This window comes from Strongylocentrotus purpuratus, unplaced genomic scaffold (genome assembly GCF_000002235.5).
Source record: "Strongylocentrotus purpuratus isolate Spur 01 unplaced genomic scaffold, Spur_5.0 spur5_scaffold_16, whole genome shotgun sequence".
Lineage (NCBI taxonomy): Eukaryota > Metazoa > Echinodermata > Echinoidea > Camarodonta > Strongylocentrotidae > Strongylocentrotus > Strongylocentrotus purpuratus.
In genome coordinates this window covers 33,233,344-33,259,177 of record NW_022145601.1, presented here as the reverse complement: position 1 = coordinate 33,259,177, position 25,834 = coordinate 33,233,344, and the positions used below count along the sequence as shown (strand labels likewise).

Here is a 25,834-nt window from a genome sequence, read left to right as displayed (position 1 = left end):
TACAAAATAATATCAATAACATGAGAATAACATAAGAGGAGAAGTAAGACAAAAAGAAAACAAGTTAGACAAGTTCACTGAAATGAAAGTATTTGGAGACAAGATAGGTAGACAGGTCTATTTAATATGAGCCAATTAAATGTTAAAAAATGAAGAAGATTTTCAGTTCATAGGACATAAATTTCAATGACTGCATGATAAAAAACAGATTAGCCTATCATTTATGAAAGTCGAATCAGGTTTCTCACAAAATGCCCCTATCTTTGAATCGGACCCCCCCCCCCCCCCCCAACCCCAGAACCACCCCAGTTCCCTGCCCATCCATCTCACGAATACTGCAGCTCTCCACATCGGTCATCATGCATCTCGCAGGATCATGTGCATTCGATTGCAGCGCAAAAGCTGCCAAGTTCGTACAGTTGAAAATTGTTGACACCGGTTTCCATGGCTGGGCGCCGTCTGTTCAAAGGGAATAACTGTGAGTTATACGGAATTTTAATGAGAGTGATTTTTCATGATTGAGATGTGTAATCTAAAACAATTTTTCAAGTATGTAGTGAACATGAAGTTTTCCAATTGGTAGAGAATACACCAGAATTTGTCTTGTCCAAGACAAGTTTTCCGTTGGCCAATCCCACATGTTCAAATTCGCGTTAGTGCTCGTACCCGTACAGCTAGCAGCTTGCACTATTCAATTTCAAACTTTAAAGAAAATATAATATAGAACATGTATTAATGATGTAGGCTTTAGTCAATGTCATGCATCCAGAAATCATTACAATAAGATATTATTTTAAATTGTAGAAGTAGATCTAGATCTATCTATATCAGTGGAGATTTGGTTTGCATGGTTTGGTTAATTTTTGTTTTTAACTTTATCAAACTCAAAATTTTGACTGAATTTTGTGGAACTTATACGTATAGAAGCATAGGATTAGGAACAGAGACAAGAGTGCCAATCAAACTCAATTTGAATTTTACCATAATAACAAATATATTTGTGATACAGCTCCAAGTGAGACTTAGTGGATATCAATTTAGTTTATGAATGTTTAGGCTAAGGAAAAGTAACAATGATCTCAATTTAGTTAGTTTATTAATTGTTTATTCCTTCATGTGTAAGTATTGTGTATGCTTCTTTTTTTTCTACCTAGAATCAATCTATTTAACGTCATTGAAGTCTTCCTGATGATTATGTGAGTGTGCGGGAGACCGCTAATCCACCAAAGATGTCAGAGACTCCGTCCAATATCGAGCGTCTTCCACTAGAGCATCCCCTACCTGATGAGATTCAGGAGATGACTCGTGATGATACGGTCTGTAAGTTCTGCGGTGTTAGTTACCTCATCCATCATGAGGTCAAGAGACTAGAGAAAGAGGTAGGTTTTTCATCTGGGGGGTGTTTCACAAAGATCTTAAGTCGAACTGAACTCTAAGTATAGGACTTAAAAATTATGGAGAGCCATTTTTAGCCGTAAATTTAAATATTTCCAAAAGCAAAAATTGAAGTAGTAATTTAGACTTTTCATAAATTCCACATCAATAACATGGAATCTCCTTGATGATAGAAAATATGGATGATTTCAATCAACATTTTATGCCTTTTGAAATAACTTTTACAAAATATTGTCAATGATGCTAACGGCTTCCCACAGTTGTTAAGTCCAACTTAGAGATAAGTTCAACTTAGGATCTTTGTGAAACACCCCCCTGGTTTGGATTCTGATAGCTATAACTCTTTGAAATGTAGGTTGAAGACAGAGTATGCTCCTGCCACAATTGCTCTGCGGTCAATTTTCTACACTCCCTGAATTCTTAAATTTAGCCCTGATCCCTAACTTCAACCCTGATCACAATTCTAAACCTAACCCTATAGCCTTGACCCTTTGCCTGAGCAAATGTCGGATTACTGAATTTTATCCTGTTGAATATTGAGTTTGGAGTTGCATCGCAAGACCATCATTTTCAGGAAGGGGGGGGGGGGGGGAGCAAAGTGGTGGCATGTGAGCTGAATTTTTTTTGGTCACATTTCAAATTTGTCAACAATGGCAGCTGACACCACCTCCAGTATTGCCCATGTGATCTAGAGATTATTGCAGAATTAGAGACAAGTTCAATTTTTGGAGGGCGTTTCACAAAACTTGTCATCAGTGACAAATGACAGTTTTTGTTATAAGCTACTGAAATCCTTGCTTCTGATTGGTTGTCAGCAGATTTGTCACTGATTTTTGTCATTTGTCATTGAAAAAAGGCTTTGTGAAACAGGCCCCTGATCTTCAGTCTCTCACTCCATCCAAACAATAAGAACAAGTTACAACACATGTTTGTTTGTACTCAAACGTCCTGTGTTAATTTGGACTTGTTTGTTTTCCAGATAGTTGATTTCAAACATTAAAGGTAAAGACCAGTTTTGAAAACACCCCCTCTTAAAAAATGAAATGGAAGCTCTTATTACCAATCATGTAAAAGAATATGTTTTGACTAATACGTGATCATACAAATTTTGCCGAGAAACCGCCTACTAATTGATATATTTGGTAAATTATTATATCTATTTGGACCTGATAGATATAACGCACGTGTGCGTAGTCCCATATACATCTTTCTGTGTACGGTGCTTGTAAATTTACCAAGACTGGGTCAAATTTCTTATCATTTTGATGATTCCAGAACCTTGCAGTATACACACCAATACTTATATGCTAGATGATCAACCTTTTCTGATCGACTCCACAACGTTTCTTTCACAATGCAATCGCATGACCATAACTGGTCTTTATCTTTAATTTGAAGAACTTTACATGCAATATTTCATAATTCTTTCAAGACTTATATTGAAAAACATCATAAATATAAATTTTATGATGGTAAGTTCTATTTGATGCATATATTTTTCATGTGACAGCATTACTTGTGTTACTCATCTGGACACACAACCCCCCATCAAATGATATTTTTCATAATATGTTATCAACTTTTTCATCTTTTGTTCAGCTTGAGAAAGTGGAAGCAGAGCTTCAGAAATACAAGGGATGTGAAGAGCGAGAAAGGGTGCTCAAGATTGAAGTAGAGAAACTCAAAACAAGCTTGTCAGAAAAAGATATGATTCTACATGACAGAGAGGCAAGGTAAGTCAGTGCATTTGGGAACTTTTATCTTTGTTTCAACCTTCAGCAGTTTAAGTGTTCTTTACAAGTGGTCCAAATTCATACATTTATGCCTTACCCACATGCTGGTGGTATAACTATCACGATCTTGGTATATTTCACACAAAATAGTTTCCATTAAAAAACACTTATGCAAAGAATGCTTGTTACAATCACAAATAATTGATCGGTCATACAATATAGTTGGTCTTGTGGTCAATGTACCTATTTTATTTTAATGCAGATTGGTGACTTTTCTCAAAGCAAATAGGAGAAATGCTCTGAAATGATTGTACTAATGACTCTGCATCAAGACAATAGTATCATGATTTTCAGCAATCAAACCTCATATTTCAGACATCTTTAACTTCAACTACATTTTGCTAAGCTAGATACATTCCTTCAATTTTACTGCATTATTGATGTTTGCTAGAGTTAAAGTGGGTGTAATCAGTAATATCCATTCAAAAGTGCTTAGAGATTTTAATTATGTCACATTGTCATTACTGATATTCAACATTGGAAAATTATCATCAATCATGTTGGGAGAAAAAAAATTATAGTTTGTATGATCTGCTGATTAGTTAACTCTTATCCTGCCACAGGGGTAATCCCCATCGTGCCAAGCCACAAATCCCCCAGTGTCAAGTTTATTTTGAGATAATCGGATGAACGCGATGGTACTATCAATAGCGCGTGCGAAACACTAGGCACAGTACAATGGGCATGAACAATAACTGCTATTACGAATGTTTGCAAACATGCAAGAAGTAGTAGCTTGCTCACGTGTACAAAGCACTATAACGGTAGCGTGCATGCAAGCTTATGGCAGGATATGAGTTAATCTATCATTGTATTTTATTGTATCTTTGTTTTGTATTTGTATCGTAGCATCGAGCATCTGAAATCAAACATCAAGGTCAAAGAGGATGAACTATGGAAAGCCATACAGCAAGCCGAGGCTGCTCAAAAGCAATTAGAAAGTGAAACGGCTGCAAGCAACAAACTCAGGTAATAATACATTCATATGAGTAACTCTGCCTTGAGGCTTGGAGAAATATATGTATAACAGGTGAATTGATGAAAATATAAAGATATGTGGTATAAGCTATAGAAGAGGATAGAAGATGAAAGCAAATTAGCAGTATATATGAGAAGGAATATATCAATGGGGAATAAAGAAGTAAGAACAACAAAATATTAGAAAATAAAGAATGGAAGTTATTATTACAGGGATTATATTTCATAATAAACAACAATAAACAACAATATCTTAGGAATGATCCCACTTTATACCTATTCAATTTCACCATTTATTCTAAACATTGTACATAATTGTTTAATTTCCTTCTGTGGTTTTTGTTACTAAGAAAGTATCTTCATTTAACAAATCATTGTTTTTGTCATCGTACAGGATATGGAGATAAAATGAAACAGTAAAGAAACAAAGATTTGATGTAATTTCTTAAAGATTTTTGTTTGGTTTTGTTTATTAATTCAGGGAATGGAGAAAGGATATGATGCAGAGACTGCCTCTGCTCAAAGCTTCTCTCTCAGATGAAAAACAGGCTCTAGGGAGTGTGAAGTCTGAATTCAAAGACTATCAAAACAAGATGGCTGCCATCAATAAGAAGATCACAGGGGTCATACAGAAAGTGTGCAAGAAAGAGAAACAAGGTGGGTGCCCCTTCAATTCCTCCATTTATAAGAATTGTGTCACATCTCAAAAGAAAGAAAAGCCAAGCTATTTGTTTGTGTGTACTTGTACAAAAGTGACCTTTCTTGTTGCGTCTATAGCTGTTCCTGTATTTCTCTTACCATACACAATAACAGTTAAACCTGTATACAAAGACCACTCAAGGTACTAAAAGTGGTCTGTATATAAACAGGTGGTAGTTATGTACGGGTTACTTCAGAACAGCTTTCCATGATCAATACAGTTCAGAGGAAACAAAAATGCAATCTTTACAGACAGTTGCATGGTCACTGAAGCAGGGTTGACTGGACCTTTGTATAAAGGCCACCTATTTAATGCATCCAGTGGCTTCTTCATATATTCTCTGAAAACAAATCAGAAAAATATGATGGCTGGGATCTTCATGGATGCAGTATGCATAGGCAGGTGGCCTTTGTGTACATATTTGTATACAGTTTAATTGAGAACTACTGCTCTGGCGAAAGAAAACATATTTTTTTGAACAGATATTTGGTAAAGAATATTTGACTGCTATATTCCATATACATGAACTGTACATAAAGCTTTGTACACCTCATGGTTTATGATATTTGTTTAATGTAGCTGAGTATTCAAGGCCCGGCCTCTTGTAAAGCAGTGTTTTCATTACCGATAAGGTCCAGCATAGCTGATACATTTTTTAATAAACAAATAAAAGTACTAACTCTCTTTCTTGCACACTTGCAGTGGTTGAAGGTATCTTATCAAGGGCCACTGAAGCAGAGAAACTTTCCTCCTCTCTCCAATCTCAACTCACTGATGCTCAGCAACAGATGGCATCAAATAGCACACACGGCCAAATGTTACAAGAAGCTGAAGATAGGATTAGGCAGATGACGAGTCGCTATGCTGAGCTCGAAGCAAGAGAACAGGGTAAGATCAATTAGTTCCTTTGGTCAAGCTGCGTCTGATATCTCGCCCCTTTCAGTATTAGCCAAGTACTTGCACTCAAACAGGATTAATGTATCGTCCGTTAATCAAGACACAGGAGAGCAGTACTACTGTGTAAAATGATATGAATTAATCCTTGTTTGGCTTTTAGCGGATGATATAACTCTGCTTGATTAAATGTAGGACAATATTTGTTAAACTATAACTTCTGGTTGATGACAAATCGTGATAGCTTGAATGGCAATTAGTTGTAGAAAGCATAATGTACATGCCTGTTAGGCCGTCTTTAGATTATCATGGCATAGATATTTAAATGTTTTAGGGGGTGTTTGACAAAGATCCTAAGTTGAACTTATCTCTAAGTTTGACTAAAAATTATGGAAAGCCATTAGCATCTTTGAAAATATATTGTAAAAGTTATTATAAAAGGCATAAAATGTTGATTCAATCATTTATATTTTCTACTGTATTATTATGGAGATTTCATGTTCTTGGTGTGGAATTGATAAAAAGTCTAAAATGCTTGATTTTTCGCTTTTGAATATATTCTATTTTAAGGCTACACATAGCTCTCCATAATTCTTAAGTCCAACCTTAGAGTTAAGTTTGACTTACCATCTTTGTGAACCCCCCCCCCCCCCAAGTGTTTGTGAGGTCAGGTTGTAAAATGATTTTTAGGTTTGTTTGTTTGTTTTTTTGTCTGTGCCTTTTCAATTTTTATGTTAAATGGAATAATATTTTTGTTTAAAAAAAACTTGACAGAATTGCAGGATAAGCTTCAGAAAGCTTCAACTGAGGTGAGATCTGCCAAGTCAGAAGCTATTCAGTTCAAAGAAATTTTAAGGTAAGGATACGTTATTGTATCATATGAACAAATCTGTGTAATGAAGCAAAACCTTCTGCAATAGTTAATGATACAGAAAACTGTAGAGGGAGAAGAATAAATATGGTTATTTTGGTTTAAAGGTGTTATAATTCATATGTAGGATTGGAATGTCCACAAAACCTAAAAGGAATAGAAATGTTTGACTTTACATCTCGCTACTCCCTCAAAACTGTTTATGGTAATCTCTCTCAGTAAAAAGGAAGAAACAAATTAATTGATTTAGTGTGATTTGATGATGTGCGATTTACTTGGCCTGTTTATGCTAAATGTATGTAAGTAGATATGAAAATGGAAATTGACTTAAATCATGTTTTAGGGATTGGGTAAGTATATATATTTGATGTCTTTCCCCAAGGGCACCCAGGTATTAAAATTGCATTGAGAACTTCTCTACCATGGTTATGAGGAGTATTATTATTATTATTATTATTTGTTTAGAGTATATAGATTTCAATGTTTGATCCTTATTAGCTTTCCTAACATTTTTTGAAATCCCCCCTCTCTCTTTCTCTCTCTCTCCCTCTCTCTCTCTCTCTCCCTCTCTCCTCTCTCTCTCTCTCTCTCTCTCTCTCGCTCTCACATTCTTTTTCTCTTTCTCTTTGACCACAGAAATAAAACCCAAGAAGTGGAGGATAGTCAACGGCAGAGAGCGAAACATGAACAGTTCCTTAGCAACAGCATCAACAAGCTACAGGAGGAGCTGCGTTGCCGGGCGGAGGAGGCTCAGGATTATCAGCGAGAGCTTGGAGAGCTGAAGGAGAGAGAGGCGGAGAGGAAGAGGAGAGTGGACAGTAATCTCAATACCAAGATGGAGGCATCGGCCAGAGAGTTGAGACAGCTTCAAGAGGCTTTAGATAATGCCAGGAAGGACTGCTCTGCACTCAGAGATGAAAGGTTTGTTTAATGATGATTGTTGTACCTGACTGATAAGAAAGCATGTATGTGCTTGTAAGTAAACAACTGGGGGACCGACGGCTTTAATTCCTCTCCATGGGACTTGGTAATGAGGAGTGCATTGACTTGGTTTTGAATAAACACAAGACTATATCATTGTTATAACTTCCGGAGCCTATGACCTACAAGCATTACTTTCTCTTTAGGCTCCATCATATTTCTCCCTTTATTTAACTTAGTCTTATGTATTATTCTTTTTGTTTGTATAAATGCATCCAAAAATGATTACAAAAATGTAACATGCCAAATGTAATGATGTATTATACAACATGTGAAATATGAAAATAAACTGAAACTGAAACTGAACTGAAACCATAGGTTTTGAACCCTTCACCACTGCTCTACCACTGAGCCATCGCACCTCAGGTAGGCCTACAGTCAGAGAGGAGATAGTGACCACTCAAAGTGAATTATGATAATAAAAGTCACCTGATCTTGTGTGTTCTGAACACAAACATCTATTAGAAAACACATCATCAATGTGTATGCACTTTCTTCATTAAAAAAAAAAAATCCATTAAGGTCACTTAAATTTTATTTAATAGTCTATGGAAAGCCCAAACATTTGAAGATCGTATGAGAATAAATGCATACCGGTGTGTATACATGTGCAACTGTCAATAAAGACCCTGCTCAAATGCTATATTGCTTTCTCCCTTGTACATGAGTGAGTTTCCTAATCTTACAATGGAAAATCGAAATGATATAAAAGTGAAAAGTAGGCTCTGAAAGCCTGAATTATTTTATTTTATTGTCATGCATGGATAGTGTTTTATGACCGGACTTTGCTATAACAAACCTTAGGAACAAGCTAGGGTATTACCACGTTATATTTTGATATCAGAGCTAAAAATTCACTAGAAAACAGAATTGCAATTGGGGTTGGCAGAATTAAATTATTATAATAAGAGTTTGTTGTAATATTGTTCTATATAATGAGGTTCAAGTGTACTTAAAATGGGCATGATCTTGAACCATGAAAGTAGGTACACTGAACTTCAAATTGTTTTATTTGTTGACACAGGGAAGCTATGGTGGCCTCTCATCAACATCGCATTGAACAACTCAAGCAGAGCTTTGCTCAGCGGATACAAGAAGCTGATGGCTGGCCTGAAAAGGTGAGATGTCAACCATTAATTTCACAATTTTTTTTCTTTAAAAAAATATTGGTGCATAATTGGTGTAAAATAAAATTAAGATGTACTGATGTACCATATCGATGTACATATTGTGTCGCTTAAAGGTAATTTGATTCGTAATTCATTTGAAAAGAAATACAAAGTGAAAGGTTATAGGCATGTAGGTTGTACAAGACTTAAGACATTTAGGTAAAATGGTTTGATTAAGAGAAGAGGCGCGGTTTTAATTACCCTTAATTATCCATACACTTTCATAGGAAAGAAAATAGTTTGAGAATTTAAATTATGATACATACTGATACAGGTACTAAAAAAAAGATAGCAACTGATCACAGTAATAGAAAGTTGTTTACATGGCATGGAAATAAGATAAAAAGGAAGACTTTGTATAGGATTCTTAGATAATATCATTGGAATGTGGAGTAGTAGGCTAGCAGTGAATTGAATCAGTCTACCCTTAATTATCCATGCACTTAAAAAAAAAATAGCTTGTGAATTTGCGTTTGAATATTACTCAGAGGATAGATCAGTTATGATAGATACTGAATTATACTGAAAACAAGATATCAACTGATGGGACATGATGGCTTAAAGATCACAGTAACAGAAGGTTGTCCACATGGAACACAAAAGGAAGACCTCACAAAGGGTTCTTATATGATATGATTGGAGCTATAGTAGGAGGCTACATTCGATTGAAGCAGTTTATTTAATTTTCTCTAAAATAAAAATAAAAGAATATAAAAGAAAATAAGCAGAAGGAAAGGGATGGAAAGAGGATGGAAAGAGAAAGAATCCTAAAAATAGTAATTTATGACACAAAATTGTACATATGTATATAAATAAATAATTCATGAAATAGTGTGTGGCAAAATTAGTCAACTGTGACTGATTACCAAACAAAATCAAATCAAAAAGAAGAAGAAGTTGGCTCAAAAACACAGAGAGACATCTGTTATAGAAATTGACAGGGGTCAGCAAACCTGTCATTTTGACAGAGCACTAATGATAATTATAATTGAAACATCACCAACACCAAACTTGCCATATTTACCGCTAATATGAATTGCAACTTATCGTTGTTTCACATCACCAATAACCTACCCTGATTTCTGATCTCTATTGATACAGATATGTTTTAACTCAGAAGTTTTACTTATATGTTTAATTGTTTTGTCCTTTTTTTTCTCAGTTGAATGAAAGCTTATCCAAGGAGAGAGAGAAACATGCCCAGGAGATAGCCAGCCTGGAAGAGAGACTACACAAGTCATTCCAAGTGGTGAGTGATCGACGACTGCATTATGATATACCTGTAGACTGAATACAGGGATATTTTGGTTCACAAAGGCAATGGATGAATTCGAAAAGAGTTGGATGCTCTCTCAGTCTTAAGGAACCATATGCGCATAATTCAATGTTATTTTGTTTTTATCATTGTAAAAGTTATTATAAAAGTTACTTAACATATTACCTGTGGTGATTTCTGTATTAAGCTTATACCCAGAGAGGTATAAGAAAGAGGACTATGTATTCAGCCAGTTAAAATGGGCAGTATTATTCTGTGTGCATAATAAACTACATATAAAAGACAATAATGAAAATAAAATATGCAGAAAGTTGGGTAACCCACTTTATAAGTTTCCCTTAATGTCCAGCTTAAATATGCAATACCTGAAGGCTGAATACCATGAGCATGTGACAAGGGAGGGTTATTTCCAAATTTGGCAAACTTTTGAGACATCCATCAAGTTCATTTCATCAGAAACCTACAAATGATGTATTCATTGAATGTGTTACCAATTACTGCTGTGATATGTGCTTTCTCATCATTTAGGACTTGGAGATTCAAAAGCAGAGGAACGATGAACTGATCTTGAAATACAAGCAAGAACTGAGCAGTGCTGAAACTAAGGTGAGACATCGTGAAGCAGGGATTGAATCTATGAAAGACAGGAGATGGCAGCTAGTCTCTTCACTGAAATTTGTTATTCTTATGCTTATTTATGCAATACCTGTAGTTTCATGTTTATGTAGTACCCTAGCTGGAATATCAACAAAAGACTACCGGTAGTAGCCAAGATTGTGATGGCCATTAATAAATATTAAATGCAAACTATGTAATGTAGCCACTTTTACATGTTGTGAACAAGTAGTTTGAAAAGAGGAAAGCAAATTCAAATCATGACATTTATCACTAAATGAAAAACAATATTTTAAAACATCATTAAGAAGGGACTTTAAAAAGTCAAATATACCTGCAAATTGTTTGAAGTGTATGATAATGTAGCAGATCATGGCCTATTTAAAACTTTTTGTGGCATGAAGCTTCAAAAAACTGTCATGAATTATAAGTCTATGCTGGGATAAATATGATGCAATAATTTATTTGGTATGGCACTTCCTCAAATGCCTTCCACTAATGTTTCACAAAATATTATGGGTTATCATTCTAATATATATCTATCTTCTGTATGTTTAGATGAAAAACAACATCCAACGTGAGCGAGACTCATTAAAGGCTCGACTAGACAGCCTGGAGAGGGAGCTCTTTGATTCTAAGAAGTTATCTAATGACCAGGAGAAGGGATTGAGGGAAGAGATTGAGAGTCTAAAGAGGATTACAGCTGAACTTAGGAAACATGTTGGTAAGAAGTGCTGGACTTCTTTAGTATATAGTGATTGATATATCAATAAAAAGGTTGACATGTGCATGAACAATACTTCTATTTGGGAGTTTAACAAATAAAAGAAAATTGTAACTTAGTGTGTTAACCCTTACTATATAGAGCTCAGTCCCCCCCCCCATCATTATCATCACCATCATTACCACAATCATCATCATCATCATTACCACCATCATCATCATCATCATCATCATCATCACCACCACCATCATCGATCATCACCACCATCATCGATCATCATCATTACCACCACCATCATCACCATCATTATTATCACCATCAATAACACCATCATCACCACCATGCATCACCAGCACCATCATCACCATCATCACTAGCACTATCATCATCATTATCACCACCATCATCACCATCACCATCATCACCACCATCATCATCACCATCACCATCATCGCCATCACCTTCACCATCACCCTCATCATATCACCATCGTCATCATTACCACCACCACCATCATCATTACCACCTACATCAACATCATCATCATCATCATCATCATCATCATCATCACCACCACCATCATCATCATTATGACCATCATCACCATCATTATCATCATCATCACCATCATCATCATCATCACCATCATTGATCTGCATCATCGATCATCATCATCACCATCATCATCACCATCGTTATCCTCATCATTACCATCACCATCATCACCATCATCACCATCAACATCAACATATTCACCATCATCATCATCATCATCATCATCATCATCATCATCATCATCATCATCATCATCACCACCACCACCATCATCATCATTATCCCCACCATCACCATCCTCATCATTATCCTCACCATCACCATCATCATCATCGCCATCACCAGCACCATCATCATTATCATCATCGTCACCATCATCTCCATCATCATCAAAGATCATGGGTTCGAGCCCCAGTAATGCATTAGCATACTTTTGTAAGACATTAATATGACTAACTAACTCTCGACCTAGGAGTTATAACTGGACATTTGGAATCAGTCTGCAGTGATGATATGGCCCAGTTAATGTTACTGAAACACTCATAGTGTTAATATATAAGCATGTGAAAGACATGTGCATTAAACAAGGTCTTGTTATTTTGTATTACTTTACCATTATTTTTCCTTGCTTTCAGCGGAAGGAGACAGTCGTAATACAGGTGAGTTCCAGGCCATGAGAGCAGAGTTACAGGAAGCAGAACAAGACCTGGCCTCAGTACAGAGAGATAAACTAGAGCTGCAGAAGAAACTTGATCAGAACAAGGAAGAGGTATGCATGCATGGTCCTACTCAAAAGTTCTTCCCCTAATGTTGAGACCAAAGGCTTGTTCAGATATGACGGGGTGAACCACTGGATAGATATGATGCGGTAGACCACCAGCGGTACGCTCGAAAAAGGAAGATCGGGCTAGAAATGATGAGTTTTCTGAGATTCTACCAGGCCCATGTAACTTTGAACACTTCAATTATATACTTTCATATGATATAATTTTGTGATGTGAATGGAAAACTAATCATTGATTTTGGTAGCAATAATTATTTTAGGTTTTATGTAAATTCATTCATACTTTCCTGTATTTTTAGGTATGAAATATTTGCATAGCAATCATATTGATGACTCTTTTTGTTGTTCCTGCAGGTTGCTTTCCTGCAAGAGACTGTCGGGAGGGAGTGTGAGGAGAGATTAGAGTTAACAGAAGCTCTGAGCAAAGCTAGAGAGCAGCTTCTAGTTCATCAACGAGGTACATCCATCGCTAACAGCACCAGCACTGGACGGTCATCACACTCTCAGCTTAGCCTGGGTGGTAGCTCATCACCACACCAACCAACGAGCCCCAAGGGGAATCCCCCTAGTGGGTTGAGGAGGGGTAGCGGTGGAGGGGGGCAGTCAGGAGGGAGTAAGGGTGCAAGGAATTCAGGCTCAGGTGGTGGTGGGAGTTTAAATGACAGTAGGAATAGGATAGCAACCGTGCTAGGGAAGAAAGAACTGAAGATTCAGATTAACGCAGGACAGTGAGGTGCAGGGGTGTAGACTGGTTCTACCAGGGGGCACTCAGGGTTGAGTAATAGCTTGAGGAGGGGTAGTGGTGGAGGGGGGCAGTCAGGAGGGAGTAAGGGTGCAAGGAATTCAGGCTCAGGTGGTGGTGGAGTTTGAATGACAGTAGGAATAGGAAAGCGACCGTACTAGGGAAGAAAGAACTGAAGATTCAGATTAATCCGGGACATTGAGGGGTAGCGGGAGAGCAAAGCAGAATGATCTTACAGTTTGAATGCTATTTGCTCTGTACACTCAGCCAGCTAAGAGAAAAACGTGGCTGTATGATGGAGGGGTGGGGGGGGGGGGGGGGGGGGGAGTGCCTACAAAATTAAAGACTCTTATTAGTAGAAAAATGATTTATTAGTCAACTAAGGTTGTTATCAATGTATCATAAACTTGTTTTCATGTTATATTGTTTGTGAAAGCTTTGGCTATGGTGGACTAAGTAGTGTATGGAAATGCTTCTTTGTGATGAAGATTAACAAGACAGACTTGTATTCTGTGCAGGCATACAGGCTTATACTTTCTATCAGCTCCTCAATATCATTGTGCTTTATAAGGAAAGAGCATGACCATATCACCTTTAACATGCTTTCCCATGTCTGAGGAACCACTTTTTATAAAATCTTTGTGTAAATGCCTGCCATAATTGGGTCGTTTACATTAGTTGAACTGTGTGTGAAAATTATATCGTTATTTTTCAAGCTCACAATGTTTGCATGAGCCTTCTTTCACAAACCAATGTTACATACCGGTAGCGAAGAATGAAATGCTCCCCAGGGAGTGGAAAATGTGCATACATTGTGTGCGGCTAAGCCTGAATTCGATGACCGGGGTAATAATATATCTGTAAAACGCTTAGGCACATAGTTGGATTGATGTATTGAGTGCTATATAAACATGGGCTATTATTATTAATAATGGAATGATACCAAAAAATACATGTGCTTCAAAACAAATTAACCAAATGATATTAATTTGAAGGTCACCTTGAATAGTTGTTGTTCGTTAAAATTACAAATGTGGTGCAGTTTAGATTTTGCTATTGATTGGTGCAAAAAATAATACATTATCATGAAAATCCGTCCAATACATATAATTGCCCACCAAATGTGTTATGAAAGTGTTATAAGCTGTTTAAAATGGATTTGTTATAATGATACTTTATTGATTATTCTGTACACCAGATAAAGAATTAGTATTTTGTATTTATGGAGCTAGTTATTCCTCCCAACAGGTGAACAATGTGTGAATGATCAATAATATGTGATTATATGTGATATTTTTATTTATGTACTATTCTTACCAGGAAGGTAATGATGAAATATTGAATTTTATATTAGAGTGGTATGATTGGAGATGTGTAAAAGAGACTATATATAAAGAAACTTTGTATTTGTAAATGTTGTATAAATATGTAGAAATGTATTCTTTTGAATCTGTTTTATGTGCATCAAGTCAATAAAACAGATATGAATGAATGAACCGAGCAACATAGATTCATATATTCCTGTACGTTATCCAAAATTTCATTATCACAATTTTATGACATAGTATTTTCTTTTAAGATATTCAGTGATTGCAAAGTCGGGAGAAGTCAAAGGGATTTATAACAAAAAGATAAATTAAAAAAAAAAATTGACCCATGTAGTTTGAATATTTTCTGGATGTGTTCATTAGTTTAACATCTCCTGGTTATTTTTAATCTTTTTTTTTTCTTTCTCCCTTGAACTCTCACCCTATTATTCTCTCTCGCTTGATCTCTTAAACCCTCTTTCTTTCATTTTCTCTTTCTTTCCCTCCAGCTACGTCTCTCTTGAACTATTTTTTGTTCTTTCCATTCTCTCCCTTGTTCCGACTATCGTGCCTCTCCCAGTATCTCTCTATTTCTCTGTTTGCATCTTCTGTCTCTCATTTCTCCATCTCTCTCAGCAGCTCTCATCAGCGCTTGTGAATTTTTCCTTTCATTCTCTCCATCTATCTTGTACCACTCTTCCTCAATATCAATAGTTGGAATTATATACCTCATACATAGATTGTCATTCACTGATTGGTCAAGACTATATCACATGTCAAGGAGCATTTCGATCTATCAAGTATCATTACGTCAGAGGGGTTGATAGCTACTATCAAACCCTGGGATAGGACCCCTAACCCCTCCCGCGACTTAGTTGCGCACACAAATTTTTTGAGTTGCTAGGCTACCGCAATCGCGCGGTTACGCGCAGCGTGTAGGAATTCAATACTCTTGCCTTGGACTTGATGTTGTATTTTTCTTATTTGGGTTAGTAAATTCCTCTTGATCTTTTTGGAGCTAGATCTAGACCTACAGCTAGACCTAATCATGAGTCAATAAAAAGGATGAGGTATATAAAACAAATATGGACTGCTCTGTAATCGGATGATGGTGGGAACTACCACTCCCTCGGTGGTGTTCACACCGGCCCTTCTATCACCCCCGAGGCGAAGCCGAGGGGGTGATAGAAGGGCCGGTGTAAACACCACCTTGGGAGTGATAGTTCCCACCATCATCCTCATGAGCAGTCAATATTTGTATAATGTTCATGTACCGGTAGGCTATGTTCTTACTAAAAAGCTGTGCCATAGTAGCTATATGTTGGTCAGAACACTGACAAAGGTTAGTGTGCACATCATCTGAATATCCTGTAGTCTGTATAGCTGTATTTTTCACAACATGCCTACACCTACCACCCCCCTCCATTCTCAAGATAAATCATTGAATACAAAAAGAAAAGAAAAAGAATGTTTCAGTTGACACATTATATTTGACAAATTTACTTGCAAAAACTGCTCTATCATATTGAAAACATGAGCACAAACTATTTACATTACAATACATTCACATTATAAATGATAAATTGATAGTCTAACACTAATTCTAATCTAACTTAGAATCTTAGTACTCTACAATCCTTTAACCCAAATCAAGACAGTTGAAAGATATAATTCTACAGGCAGATTCTGATATAGCTCAGTCACACCGAAGAGACCGACACCAGATTGATAACAGACCGAACAAAATCTTCCAGTATCCTGGATATGGCCAATAATTGGTCGGTTTAGAATCGGTTCAGAGTCAGTTTCACCATGTGACTGGGGTCTTTGTGCAGAACTACCATAGTTGCTAAGCCTGTATGAAGAGATATCACCAATACTTCACAGAGGTAGAAAATAACACATCTAGGTGCAGCAATGATTGGGATGCTTTCAGAGGAAATAATTTTGGAAAGAGCAAGAATAACAAAAAGATCTACAATGTCTAGTCGCAAATATCAAGCATATTTGATTGGAAGCTCATGTTTTTACCCCAATTCTATGTAAATGACTTCTTAAAGCCCCACCGCACTAGTTTTGCCAGGAGGGATTAGACCACCCTGCATGGTCACTAACAGGTGGTTATCTCATCAACTCAGCTCTCAATTGACATAAGTAAAAGGGGACCATGGGGGACCAACAGGCACCGATTAGGCATTGTTTGCTATATAGAGGGCGCAAGTAGCTACAAGTAGTGCAGTGGGGCTTTAAAACTTCAATATAACCCTCTCATACATCATAATATTGTAATGTACATTCACATTTCAGAATATTTGGTGTGTCCTGACCGCAAGTCAGGAACAAGACCTCTTCGACCTTAACAACAAACCATCGTTGAGGTAAAGCATGGGATACAAATTAAAAAATAGAGTACCACATTGAGGAAAACATAGAAAAGTGTTAAAGGCAAAGTCGGGCCAAGTCTGGAACGTTTATATCTTTTGCCCATGGATTTGTTTCCCCTTTCCAACCAGATTTTTCAATTGCATGGCAGGTTTTGATACAGAAAACCTTCATTGGGTTGGGGACTTGGGGTGATCATAACATGTAACTTAGACTTCTGCCACCCTTGAAATTCAGTAGGCAAGCTTTCAATCACTCCTGTAGACTTTTTCAAGCAAAGTGACTCTTCACAAAAGCTTTCATGTTATCTACAAAGTAGTAAAGTACACATAATGTGTACATATTTCTAGCTCTCTGAGGTATTCTACAACTTCTTTCTTCTTTTTTTCCCCCAACTTTTCCACATAACTACCTTCCATACTCCCAATGACTGTTTACCCCAATGAAGTACCTGAATTGAAACCCAGACATGTTATAACCGCACGTGTTCTGTTCAACACGAAGCCTGAATTGGGAAGGTATCGGGGCTACCAATCAGTGATCATTGGCTTCCCTGCAGGGTGAATTTGATTCTCCAGTACCGGTCTGAACAACTCTCCTTTGTAAGGAGACACTCTGTCACGTCTTTGGGTTCAAGTGTTGTTACTTTGTTCATCTAAGCCAATATCAAACATCCTCTATTCATCGTCATCTTCACTGTCGCTAATGCATCTGTTTTTCTTGAAACTCCTAGATGGTGCTGGTTTCTCTTCTTCTTCTTCGCTCTCTTCGTCTCCTTCCTCCTCCTCCTCCTCTTCCATCTTCTCTGGAGTTTGTTCTTGAGATGATGAACTTCCTCCAGCCTCTTCTTCTGTCCTGTAAATGTGATATAATAATAATAATATTTAGCTTTTATATAGCGCTTACTACAATGTCTCTAAGCGCTTTACAAATATTCTAATACCCCGGTCATTGGATCACTGAATCTCCACTCCTTAGGGAGCATTCCAGCCAGTCATTACTTGACACTCAAAAACTGTTTGACCAACAATGACGGTCGCATCCTACCGGGTACCCATTTAACACCTGGGTGGAGAGTAGCAAGTGTAGGTTAATATCTTGCCTAAGGACATGTAGTGCCGGACAACTTCCCCATTTATTCAAACACACAAAATGATCAAATGATCAATAATAATATGCTATCTATATTATAATTTTGAGTACTGCCCCAAGGGAGGAGGTTTTGAGGAGAAAAAAAAAAAATATATTAGTGATTTTTTTTTAACATGACAAACAGGAGAGTTGTCCTTGACTACGTCACTGTCACAGTGCACTGACCAAATAGCAAATTAGAAATTTACATAGATTTACTGATCTCATATTATGATATTTCAAGAATTCACAACTTTCTTATTTTTGGTCTGATATATTTCAACCTTTAGCAATTCTGTTTCTCTCTTATTTTTCTGCTTTTATGCAAATAAACTTCCTAGAATGGTTGGATTGCCCTTTAAAGATAAAGACCAGTTATGGTCATGCGATTGCATTGTGAAAGAAACGTGTATTAGTCAACACATGATTGGTAATAAGAGCTTCCATTTCATTTTTTGAAATCAGGCCATTTCCAATACTGGTCTTTACCTTTAATGGAATAAGTACATATGTCAAAAGAGTTGAGGACAAACCTGTCTACATCTTTGCTACTGCAAGGTTCCTCCACTGGGTCTTCGTTCTCCTTTCCTGACGTCGACGTCGATGACGATGATGACGATGATGACGATGATGGCATTACAAAGAACTTACTGATTGATTTCTGCCATTCTGGCGTGGGTTGAGGGTTGACTGGATTCCCACCACTGTACTTATCCCTCTTACCTCCTGTTTCAAATTGAACACAAAAATACAAATAGTCACACAGCAAATAGTCAATGATTATCATTAATTATTATTACCAGTCATTGAATTTAATTGCTAATCTGCACATGATACCATTCAGGTATCAACTAACAGATGTTAACAGTCACCAAGTGGTCTTCACTTATACATGTACATGTATATCATACGTCCAACTGGCCTCTGAACTTTCGACCTTTCACCCCATAAGGAAAAGTCACCCTCTTCAAAAATTTTCTTTACACAAAGACTCTCTGAAAGACTGGAGTATTTCTTGGTCTGACATCCAATTAAATGTGTGCGAGACCTGTACACCACTATGGTCTTCCAATCAGTCCAGTGTCGGGGAATTATGAGATACTGAACATGCAAACTGTCAACCAACCCTTTTAACATGTTTTCCTTCCTTACGTGACTCTTAGATTTTGAATTATACCCTAAGGCAGCATTTTTCTTGTAGATGGAATTATTAAATTGGATGAAATGCCAAATATTCAGTGTACAGGTATGCAGACCCTACCTACATGTAGATACTACAGATTAAAGTGGTTTTAAATTAATTTTTATAAATAAGTCTAAGTTGGCAAAGTTTTGTACATGACATGATGAAGTGTAGATCTCCATGTAAGTCTAAGCTGTGTAGGCCTATATACAGTGTGTCTCTAAAAAAAGTAAACCCAACTTCAACGGCAAATTTTCAGAAAACTATAAAATATTTACACATTATTTTTTATGGTTAGATAGTCCAATAAGTCCTCTGTCCAATGATACCACGTAGGTTATGTAACTCTCATGCATGACTGAGCATGATTCAACTTAGTGAATGGGTGTGAAATCATCACTGTGGCAAGTTAGAATTGCACTGGAAGTTCATCAATCAAATGACATAGGACATGTCTGATTTCTTACAAGCATAGCTTAGGGATGTGTACCCTCGACATGACCGCCATTCCTTTCCATGCAAAGCTCGCAACGCCTCCTCATGTCCCTGACAGCACGCCTGATCATTCCCTGATCTTGTCGTAATCGGTTCACTTCACCTGTTATCTGTTGCCTCAGCTCCTGAATTGTGGCCGGTGGGGTTTGGAACACTTTTCCTTTAAGATACCCCCAAAGAAAGAAATCGCATGGTGTCAGATCTGGTGAACGTGCAGGCCACTCAACTGGGAAATGAAGAGCAATGATGCGATTGCCAAAGAGTTCAGTCAAACGATTCCTCACAGCAATAAGTCTGTGGGCTGGGGCCCCATCCTGAGCCCACCAGGCCCTGCGGAATGCTCCACGTCGTTGTCGGGGGAAGATCTGTTCCATCTCAGGCACAATAAAATTGTTCAGCATGTCAAGGTACGCCCTGCCATTGATGTTGCCTTCAAAAAAGTAAGGTCCCACCAATGAACCATTGCCACAAAGACCAATCCAGACACTCACTTTCTCCCTGCTCATGTTCTTATTAAAAGCATATCCCGGTGGATGATGGAGTTCAGCATACTCGTGCTCATTGTGGGTGTTTACCATTCCATCCATGGAAAACGTTGCTTCATCCCCGATGGTAAAAAACTGGAGGAACTGTCGATCTCGGTTGCATCGGTTCACAAACCATTGTGAAAATTGAAGTCGTCTGGGAAAATCAGCTGGTAGAAGTTGGTGCTGAACATGAACATGATATGGATGGAGATGCAAATCCAGTCTTGCTATTCTGTTAAAAGTTGCGCGTGGTATTCCAGTATCATTTCTCCTGGTGCTTATGCGTGGGTTGGCTTGGATGGCCTCTCTTACCACTTGGATGTTTTCAGCAGACCTCCCAGTTCGTCTGTGGCCAGAGTGTCCTTTATTCCTGTTCAAACTGATTCCGTGATCAGCATACTTTCTCACATTGTACCAGATGGCTCTTTTTGTTGGAGGCTGCCTCTCGGGGAACTGCACCCGAAAAGCATCTTGAACTTCCACGAAACTTCTTGTTTCCTGGTATCGAGTTACCAGGAATACTCTCTGCTCAATTGTCAACTGTACCATGTTTGGAAAGCATGTGAAGTGTGCCTGTGTTAGGAACAACCTTTGCTGAAGTTGTTATGTAATCATAGGCCTAACATGTGACAAAGATTTAACTTCAAATAGGCCCTGAATGCATGACAATAGCAAGAAATAACTTGCCACAGTGATGATTTGACACCAGTTCACTAAGTTGAATCATGCTCAGTCATGCATGAGCGTCAGATAACCTAAGTGATATAATTGGACAGAGGACTTATTGGACTATCTAACCATGAAAAAATAATGTGTAAATATTTTATAGTTTTCTGAAAATTTGCCGTTGAAGTTGGGTTTACTTTTTTTAGAGACACACTGTACATGTACTTTATAGAATTAATTGCGACTGGATGCAACACTGTTTTAATCTTACCTGCTGAGGGAGACATCACAGATCCTGCCCTAGAGGGCGCTAGAGCTTTCCTTGGAGCTTTGGCCGCAACAGCTGGGAGGAGAGATGAAAATAATAAAGGAATTACAAATCTAGATATATGATAGGGCGCGTTCATGCTTGATTTTGACGGCCAGAATCAGGCATCTGTTACGCGTTTAGTTTAAAACACGATTGCGTTCATGCTCACTTTTGTAGAATCACCGAAAAACGGCGATCACGATCGCCGATCGTAAACTCACAAAAAAGATGCGTTTACAATTTGTAAACGCGTTTAAATGGGGTCAACGCACTGACCTCTAGTGGGTCTACGTAGCATGCGCACACAGGTTTGCGAATCCAGCTGAAGGCCACCCAAGGAGAATTGCTGGAGAAGTGAGCATGAACAGTGCACCGTGGAACTGCGATTACGATGAGCGTTTACGATGAGCGTTACAAATCGCTCATTCTGCCTTCAAAATCAAGCATGAACGCGCCCATATACAGATACCGGTACCCTGTTTCAAGCCTTTTGGTATCTTGCTCTTGATAGCAAGCTATGCTTTTTTAATAGACTCCTCCACTATATTTCACCACTGTGCCAATTAATTTAAACAATGGTATAATCATTTGTAAAATGTTTGGTTAATATTATGTTATTGAATTTTTCGTATTCATTTGATTATGCAATATCATGTGAAAAATAAAAGAAACCTTGAAACAATTAAAGTTTACAGGTAATTTTTGAATATTTTATTATAGCTGAATTTATTAACAGATACTGATAGGCTATGCCATGCTCATAGCAAGTTCTAAGTGGAGTGCAATACTATTTGGATAGATTTAATCAGTCTAGTTTCAGATCTTCTTTTAATATTTAAATGTTTTTTCTGTTTTAGGGTAGAGTAAACCTGTCATGTTCCTTTAACTTTATATTGGTTTAATACCGAGCAAAGAATACACATTTTCAATTTGTAATAAACGTTGCTTCATTACAATGATTGTAACTAATGTTTAGGATCCCACCATCAACATACTGCACAGTGCTTGCATTCACTTTATTTCTACTTTGTTTACTCCGTGATACCATACTACCACAGTACTACTATACTCCCGGCTTGCTGGATCAGTAATTTCAGTCGTTTGTTGATTTTGCACTGTTTTAACTATTATTATTAATATTGAGGAATTTGAGATTTCTTCTTTCTTCTTCAGGTTTGACAAGTTATATTTTACCTTTTAGTATATTAGCCAGGATCTACAACTGTAGATTAAGCAATTTCACAGCCTACAATATTGCTCCTTCTATATCTACTTTAAAAGTAGACCTAATGTTAAAAACCCATCAGTTCAAATCAATATCATGAATTTTGTCTTCTCTAAACATGTCAAATAAATAAATGATGTCGTACTAGACCTACTATTTGTTATGAAATAGAATCAAAGTCATCTTTATTCTTTAGCACAATCAAAGTTAGATTAAGTTGATTTATTCATTTACCCATCAGTTCAAATCCATATCATGAATTTGTCTTCTCTAAACATGTCAAATAAATAAATGTTGTCGTAGGTCTACTACTAGACCTACTATTTGTTACGATATTGAATCAAAGTCATCTTTATTCTTTAGCACAATCCAAGTTAGATATCATTAAGTTGATTTATTCATTTATCTGTAACAAACTGTACTTTTGTAACATAACATAATGTAACATACTGTAATTTTGTACTGAATAATATTGTGTAATCGTGGTGCTGTCATCCGGCTTTTATTTTGTGTAAGGACATTGCTTCACTTCATGGCTGCTGGGACAACAGCACCATCCACAGCACCTAGAAACAATGTATTAGGCGCGTTATAAATGTGATCTTTGTGGACAAAAAAGTGGTACACGTCAAGTTATAATTGTTGCTCAACAGCTGCACAGCACGATATGCAAAGCGTGGGGTAAGCTAGGCCACTAGGATATTTTCAAACTGTGTCTGTAACTGCTCGTGATCCTCTAGATCTAGAGAAAAAATAAGCACATGGATAATTCCTTACAGTTACAGCTTGCCCAACTTATCTGTCGGGGCCGGGGGCTCACTTCATGAAATTGGTAAATCTCTGAGTTACCATGGAAACAATGTTTAAACCCCTGTTTTGATCAAGATATTATTTGTAGATCTAGTCTAGATCTAGATCCTAGAGAGTAGAGTTATGAGTCGAGCCCCTTCCCTTGGCTTTGAAGAAATGGAGAAAACCCTGCTCTTCATATGATATCTCAACTTATTGAGTATCACCTTCAGGATCACGAGCAGTATTGCCTTGGTTTGATTTGAATCTAAATTTGGTATTAAAAACATTGACCAATTTTGCACATTTGTAATTGTACATGCCGTAAATTGCACATGGACTGCGTAGGGATGTGTGTGTGCAATCTAGAGTCTATGACTATGGCCATGGGCCATGGGAAGGATTTTAGCACACAAAACCGAGTGCGCGATCAGACACCTCCTAAATTGGCAGCTATTCACTTAGTTAGTCTAGATCTAGAATCTAGGCTAGGCCAATAGGCCCTAGATTCTACACTATTTTCTCCCATTTTGTAACCTTCATCATTTTGCCAGGAGGCATTAGCTAGAGGCAAGCGCCAGGAACAGGCGGGCTAGCGCTGGCGACAAGCTTAAGCGACAACGACTCTTACTACTAGCTCACTTGGCCTCAGTTCGATCAGCTCAGCTCAGTCTATCATCACTGCACTGTCACACTGCATGACTGTTCCACTGACTCTCGATCTCACTCTCAGATATTCGCAGACGCGCAGTCATCTCACTCTCAGTCACGATCATCATAAATTAAATTTGAGGAATATTCTCACCTTTCCTGCATGAGTTATCTGCCTTTGTCCTGACCATGGTGATAGCTTTAATCAAAATCTACAAAAACAGTTGACGAATTAGCAAAATTTCACCAAAATCAAACGAGAAAAGGTGCCAGTTTTGTTGGGTAATGACAATCGGGTAGGCCTATATATCTCGCGCGTTCTGTGTGTAGTACACACGTATTGAAATTTTCCCGCGTTTTGGGTCAAAGGTCAGTTCGGATGTATTTATGGATCGGCCCATATTAGAGAATCGGCCCAGCAAACAACTCGGACCCATTATTATAGCACTGGCAGATTTTTGGCCTAATCCCCCCCCCCCCCCCGTTTTAAAAACCAAGTGACATAGATTTAGTACCCAAGTAAAACATTGCACCTCTTCTTTTTCAGTTAGCTTGTCATTATTCTTTGGGTGAAAATGTACCACAAAATGAGGATTTGTTGTGTGGCTTGGCTTTCTTTTCATTATGTTTATACAAAAATAATAATGCTTAACAAAAAAAAAGGAGGGGGGTACTCGGGTATCACTGCCCTATAATTCTCTCCTCATAGTACCCGGCATCTGACCCTCTCTCTCTCTCTCTCTCCCTTGGTCTATATGGGCCTACCAACACACAGTCCCACAACTCTCTACCGTCCAACATAATTTAAGGCGTCATTGGACGGAAATTTGGATTGAAAAATTGAGTGATTAATTAAGTAGTCTTATCATTAGCAGGACAATTTCGTGTTATTTAAACGATTGTTCGTTATATTTCTCATAGATCGAAGTATTCTCTTTTTATCTATATTTCACTTAAGGCGTCATTGGACGGACATTTTGGAGTGAAAAATAAAGTAATTAAAATTTAAGTCATTAGTAGGACAATAAATTCTACATACTCATTTTAGTGTTAGGGTCTATAGGGTTAGGGTGTTTATGATGTCCGGTTAATTATGTACCGGGTCATATATATATATATATATATGTGTGTATGTGTGTGTGTGTAAAACGGGGATAATCATGTATACATAACTTCCAAGTGCATACACTGGCACTGTGGATATCCCCAGTTGATAACTTTCTTACTTAATTCTTGCTAATATTTGTAAAGTGACCCGAGAGGACCCATTGCCTGCATCCAAGACGTTCCAAAACATCCTCATTTTCATTTTCGAGTGCTACTTTGTGTATCATCTGAGATTTTAAAATTCTGATATTAAAATAAACAGCTTCTCAGTAAAATGTTACATAAAACAGGAGGCTAAATTCTTGTTATTCTTTGACAAAATGTAATTTTATTCATATTTCTGGCCGCTAGATAAATGAATGGAATTGCATTTTGTCAAAGATAAAGAATCTTTATAAAAACACCTCAAATTCCAATATTCCCAATGTCATAGTTAATAGTTAGAGATAAATATCCCCAGTTGGCACGTTTTACCTTTATGTGTGTTTGCGTGTATGTGTGTGTGTGTGTATATATCTCTTTTACTAATTTTTTTTCCGCTTCCACATTTCTTTCAATCTACTTTTTTTCTTCAGAAATTGCAT

At 37.3% G+C, this 25,834-nt stretch overlaps 2 protein-coding genes across 3 annotated transcripts; one reads left to right on the top strand and one right to left on the bottom strand.

Annotated features, from left to right (window-relative positions):
• The first annotated feature begins 368 nt into the window (after nucleotides 1–368).
• On the top strand, nucleotides 369–13,795 carry LOC757085 (leucine-, glutamate- and lysine-rich protein 1). Of its 2 annotated transcripts, XM_030987322.1 has the most exons (15): nucleotides 369–478; nucleotides 1,155–1,379; nucleotides 2,995–3,128; nucleotides 4,038–4,157; nucleotides 4,648–4,823; nucleotides 5,569–5,754; nucleotides 6,535–6,616; nucleotides 7,268–7,552; nucleotides 8,637–8,730; nucleotides 9,944–10,030; nucleotides 10,586–10,663; nucleotides 11,231–11,396; nucleotides 12,587–12,720; nucleotides 13,090–13,307; nucleotides 13,521–13,795. In XM_030987322.1, exons 2-15 carry the CDS (start codon nucleotides 1,230–1,232, stop codon nucleotides 13,603–13,605), a joined length of 1,995 nt encoding a protein of 664 aa, XP_030843182.1. In that variant the 5' UTR covers nucleotides 369–478; nucleotides 1,155–1,229; the 3' UTR covers nucleotides 13,606–13,795. The 2 variants fall into 2 exon arrangements, with proteins under 2 accessions (XP_030843182.1, XP_030843181.1); XM_030987321.1 differs by having other exon boundaries at nucleotides 13,090–13,597.
• Nucleotides 13,796–17,567: 3,772 nt separating this feature from the next.
• Nucleotides 17,568–24,478, bottom strand: LOC100890576 (PCNA-associated factor). Its single transcript, XM_030987319.1, has 4 exons — nucleotides 24,298–24,478; nucleotides 21,440–21,511; nucleotides 18,831–19,023; nucleotides 17,568–18,021 (listed from the first exon to the last, which is right to left on the bottom strand). Exons 1-4 carry the CDS (start codon nucleotides 24,332–24,334, stop codon nucleotides 17,844–17,846), a joined length of 480 nt encoding a protein of 159 aa, XP_030843179.1. The 5' UTR covers nucleotides 24,335–24,478; the 3' UTR covers nucleotides 17,568–17,843.
• Between the last annotated feature and the right edge of the window lie 1,356 nt (nucleotides 24,479–25,834).